This window comes from Amyelois transitella, chromosome 20 (assembly GCF_032362555.1).
Source record: "Amyelois transitella isolate CPQ chromosome 20, ilAmyTran1.1, whole genome shotgun sequence".
Taxonomy (NCBI): domain Eukaryota; kingdom Metazoa; phylum Arthropoda; class Insecta; order Lepidoptera; family Pyralidae; genus Amyelois; species Amyelois transitella.
Genome location: NC_083523.1, coordinates 8,738,305 through 8,743,678, shown reverse-complemented (window position 1 = coordinate 8,743,678; position 5,374 = coordinate 8,738,305). Strand labels below are relative to the sequence as shown.

The window sequence follows — 5,374 nt, the reverse complement described above, 5'->3', positions numbered from 1 at the left end:
GGTCTTTTCAACACTGTTGGCTATGTCTACCCTGCAAGGGATAAAGACGTGAATGTATGTATGTATGTGTATTATTGTCATAAACTCGTTAGTGCATAAGTTTGTAATAATGTAAATAAATCATCTTTAAAATACTCGAATCATCGGACACTATATTAATTATACTAACCAGTTACCGTAGGCGTTACGCGGAAAGAGAAAGTGGTTCAGACATGAGTCATATTATATTGGTTTTTGTTGTTCCTAACTAAGGTATGTTATGTTATCGATACTTCTGATTTCATCATACAACTCTCTTTGGTGTTAAAATAAATCATTGATCGATAAAAATAAATATCTTTCATCTAAATTCTAGTCTTTGCAAAGTTCTAGCCATTAACTACACTCATATTACTGTCGAGTACAAATGATAAGAATATTAAATTAATCATGAACAGTTGAACTTGGCCTTTCAGTTTTTCAAGACTGTTGGCTGTCTACCCCGCGAGGGATATAGACGTGACTATAAGTATGTATCATGATAAGTTGTTTTTACTTGACATGTTTATCATCAAAGGTTGAAAAGACTGAAAATTGTAAAGAGACAGGTTGTTAGTCCATTGTATCACCTAAAACAAGAATCCTTAGTTTGTTAGCCTTTCTTTTGATTGACTTTACATTTCTTTGATTCTCTTGAAGTATTTAAAGTCTGTCTGTTACATATTATCATGTCTATATCCCTTACGGGGTAGACAGAGCCAACAGTCTTTTTTAAGACTTTTTAGACTGATTTTGAGTCCACGTTCAGCTGTTTGGTTTAGTGATAGAATTGAGAATCAAATAGGTTGCTAGCCTGTCGCCTAAAAGAAGAATCCCAAGTTTATAAGCCTATCACTTAGTCGCCTTTTACGACAGCCATGGGAAAGAGATGGAGTGGTCCTATTCTTTTTTTTAATGATTCCGGGAACCACACGGCACAGTGTCGTTTAGAATGCTGATATTCTTACATTGTTGGAAATCAGACAATATTAGCCGTGTGGTTCCCGGCACCAATACAAAAAAGAATAGGACCACTCCATCTCTTTCCCATGGATGTCGTAAAAGGCGACTATGGGATAGGCTTACAAACTTGGGATTCTTTTTTGGGCGATGGGCTAGCAACCTGTCACTATTTGAATCTCAATTCTATCATTAAGCCAAATAGCTGAACGTGGCCATTCAGTCTTTTCAAGACTGTTGGCTCTGTCTACCCCGCAAGGGATATAGACGTGACCATATGTATGTATGTATGTATGCAGACAATATTAACTGGGCGAGAGTATCTATACTGTCCATGCATAATTGTAATATTAAAAGTCTGTCCATTGAAAACCTTGGGAGCAATTAGCAGTCATAATATTGTACTAGTCTACAGCATAAATTGCTATTCATTGCTATTTTATTGGAAACCACGCTGACACGTTGACATTTAAAGATATTTGCATAAGATATACTCTTGAATTGGTACATAATACTTTTCTTAAACCGTCTTTTCAATCAAAACGACCAAATTAAACTGAAAGTATTTTTAATTAGTTTCATTTTATCAATCATTAAAACATAACTACGGTTTATGTTGGACAAATTAGTAATATTCTTTAGGGCATGGTTTTTTGCAGGTTTTATAAGCACCTTCGTTGCATATATATTTTCGAACTTTCTTCGCTAAAGGACAGTCCAGTCTTCCGCATGGTCCATGAACATCTCTCTTGTTAACAAACGAACCATGCTGATATTTACCTTTAACCATTTCACCATGAATAAATTGATGTTGACTGCCTCTATAATCCATACGTTTTGGACAATTAGTACCCCCACAAGGACCTTTAGGGAATCCCATTGCCAAAATAGCTAGTTCACTTTTAGTAAATGGAGCTACAAAGTCTTCATACATCACAGGCTCAGGCTCAGGTCTTATTGGCTCTTTAGTAATGTCTGGAGCTCCAAAAAAGTATGCCACTGGCGGTACAGATTCTATAGCTGTTCCCTCCCAATGTCTGACCACTTCAACATCTTTAAGTTTCAAGTCGTCCGTGAGATATTTCCTTCCCGGTAAACGTTCCATTTCTGGCAATGCAACAAAGTAACTAAGCACTCTGTTTCCCATACATGACAGACGAATGAAGAATTCTACTTCGCCTGATGATTTCAAATCTTCTTCGCATTGCAGTGGGCGAGTCAGTTCTACGGTGTTTGTTATCATCTCAGGTTTCTTAGTATCTCTGTATTCGGCTGCTGTCATGTCAACTGGATTGAGATCCGCAGCCCTTTGCAAGCATTCAAAGAATGATTTGTGCCATTCAACAACGCAAAAACCTATACAGTTCATTTCTTGGTCTCTGTTCCAAACTGTTATATAAATGGGAGTGTCTCTGAGCATATCCTCTAATTTGGAAGGTCTAGAGAGAAACATGACGGAATTTCCGACGCCGAAAAAGGGTGGCTGTGGTAAAGGTTCAGAAGGGAGGATAATCTTCTGTGGGACTGCTTTTCCTTTTTTACCTTTTTTGGGTTTTGGTGGTTTCTTCTTCTTACCTTTCGTTGGCGGCTCTGGTGGCGGTGGAGCGATGAAGTTATCGTGAGCTACATAAAAATCAAACAGAGGTAGACAATTCATTTGCATGGTGCACGTTTGCATAAACTTCATTTCTTCTTCAGAGGGCATTGGCGGTTCTTTGCCTTTCTTCCCTTTCTTTCCTTTTGGTTTAGGGGGTTTCTTGCCTTTTTTGCCTTTTTGGGCAGCTTCTAGAGCAGCCAGAGCTTCCGCTTCCCGTTTCCGGGCCTCTTCTTCCATTCTAAGCTCATACTCATCTTTTTCAGGTGGCTCTATTTTGAGAACTATCCTTTTAACAAAAACTTCGATCATAAATATTTGCTCCATGATGCTATCTGTAATAAAAAAGCCATGCTGATATATGCCCTTTTCTATAAAGATGAGAATATTAATTAAAAATTTAATAAATAATACTTAAGTGAAAATGAAAAAAAATAATGTTCAATAATAAGTAAATAACTGGACTAAATACCGATAGATATTAATTGTGGGAATGAAGGTATAAATAGATATTAATGGGACCACTCCATCTCTTTCCCATGGATGTCGTAAAAGGCGACTTAGGGATAGGCTTACAAACTTGGGATTCTTTTTTAGGCGATGGGCTAGCAACCTGTCACTATTTGAATCTCAATTCAATCATTAAGTCAAACAGCTGAACGTGGCCATTCAGTCTTCCAAGACTGTTGGCTCTGTCTACCCCGCAAGGGATATAGACGTGACGATATGTATGTATGTATGTATGAGAATATTTATAGTAATAAAAATACGGATTATTCAAGGTTGTTCTCGAAGGATATTCACTATAAACAGAACTGATTTCAAAGGTGACTGGCAGACAATTAGCATTTAGTTTAATCTTTTGTTTACAATCTTAAGATGCACTAAACTTGAATAAGTTTCCAAGAGCCAGACCAATTTGAAAAGTTCATTGTCGATCATGATCCAACCTTGTATCGAACCTGGGACCTATAGTTCAGGGGCAAGAACACAAGATCCATGATTGTTCTACTTGTTTCCCTCGGGTCATACAGGAACTTTACTCCCGTGTCACCTCTGTTCACAATAAAAGGTAAAAGTAGGTACTCGTAATCTACTCACCTCAATTATTACCTTGGAACAAAGAAAATTAGAACACCTAACGATTCACCCAAATTGAACGAATACATAATTTCGATTTAATTCACTGAATATGCCTACATGGTGATAAAAATACGAAAAAAAATATTGTAATCACAAAAATTTTGAAACCATACTGATTTGGTAAAATGTCAATCAATGATTGAAGCTTGTTTGTTTATTTTTAATAGGTTAATTGAGTTAATAAAACCTTTTTATTGTCGATTGTGTCTTTCTTAAATTTTTAGTGTGATATACAAACTAAGTAGTGTTCAGGAGCCTACATCAATTTGGTATGAAGTCAAAAATAGCAATCACAAACTATTGGTCAAACAATTGATCAAACAAACGCCAATTTAAATGCATCACATTCAAAGTCAGGTCTCACAAAAGAAACCTACATTTAGTATTTGAATGCAACATGAAACAAGAACTGCAAACGAACGTCGTACAAACGCGATTCTAAATTTAAATATCGGTGTGAGGGAGACGGGTGATGTGCCTGTGCGCATGTCACATGGATTTAAAAGTTCTAGATCTACTCAATAATAAATTATTGTCAATAAAATGTTTAAGTGTTTGATAGATTATTTCAAAATGGCCTCTTTCCTGGTGGGGTACGTAGAGAAGACAATTTGCTAAGATCCCTGAATATTGTACTCTAATGAACTGATAATTAACTATATTTAGAAGTACAATTTTATTAATTTAATTTCAACTTTAAGTCATTGATATTTTGTTTCATATTTGATTCATCCTTTTGTAATATACACAAATGAATACTTAACAGATTATTATTTTATCAAACCACTTTCCTGTGTGCTTCCCGGCACCAAAAAGGAGAGAATAGGACCGCTCCATCTCTTTCCCATGGATGATGTAGAAGGTGACAAAGGGATAGGCTTGTAAACTTGTAATACTTCTTTTAGGCGATGAGCTAGCCACCTGTCACTATTTGAATCTCCCATATGACCCAATTCGGTTAAGGTTCCCCTGCAAAGGTTGCAGAGGTCAGACGGGATCCGCTTCGTATAAAAACGTGACTCACCCAATCCAGGATCCAAGGTCAAGGGCTTACCCCGGGCTCCTCTCAAGAGTCGTGAGGATGCAATGCGGACTAAAGCCAGGAGGAAGAAGGTGTCTATGGTATACATATATATGTATATCAGATATAATCTTTAGATGAAAGTTACACCTGTACCTTGCCGGTCAAACAATAGATTTATTATTTTCATCTAGATATTCTAATTCTCTGTCAAACGGACTTGTCCTACACCTCCCTCCCCTCGCCTCCCCTCCCCCGCTACGCTACCCGCGTGCGTAAACGTAACCCCAAGAGTGAACTTTAGTTGTTTTTTTTCTCTCGCTCATGCTTTGATTGTTACTGGTTTGAAGTGATATCTGGTTTGAAAGGAAATTGATGATAATAAGCTCCTATTTAATTTTATAGCATTTTTTTATGTTTGTTTGGGAACACAGTACGCGTTCCAAGTTGTATAGTCAATCTGTGCTTCATATCCTCGTGTTAACAAAAACTAATAGTTATGTGTCGTGTGGTTTCCGGCACTTTAGAATAGGACACATCTTTCCTATGGATGTCGTAAATGGCGACTAAAGGAGAGGCTTATTGGCTTGGGATTCCCCTTGTAGGCGATGGGCTAACAACATGTTACTATTTGCATC

At 37.1% G+C, this 5,374-nt stretch overlaps 1 protein-coding gene across 1 annotated transcript; it reads right to left on the bottom strand.

Annotated features, from left to right (window-relative positions):
- Nucleotides 1–1,529: 1,529 nt before the first annotated feature.
- Nucleotides 1,530–3,755, bottom strand: LOC106131541 (uncharacterized). Its single transcript, XM_013330657.2, has 2 exons — nucleotides 3,674–3,755; nucleotides 1,530–2,907 (listed from the first exon to the last, which is right to left on the bottom strand). Exon 2 carries the CDS (start codon nucleotides 2,897–2,899, stop codon nucleotides 1,604–1,606), a length of 1,296 nt encoding a protein of 431 aa, XP_013186111.1. The 5' UTR covers nucleotides 2,900–2,907; nucleotides 3,674–3,755; the 3' UTR covers nucleotides 1,530–1,603.
- Nucleotides 3,756–5,374: the final 1,619 nt, after the last annotated feature.

What these genes read in the sequence shown, in the direction of transcription:
- LOC106131541 (XM_013330657.2), bottom strand. Translation starts at nt 2,899, where the DNA reads ATGGAGCAAATATTTATGATCGAAGTTTTTGTTAAAAGGATAGTTCTC.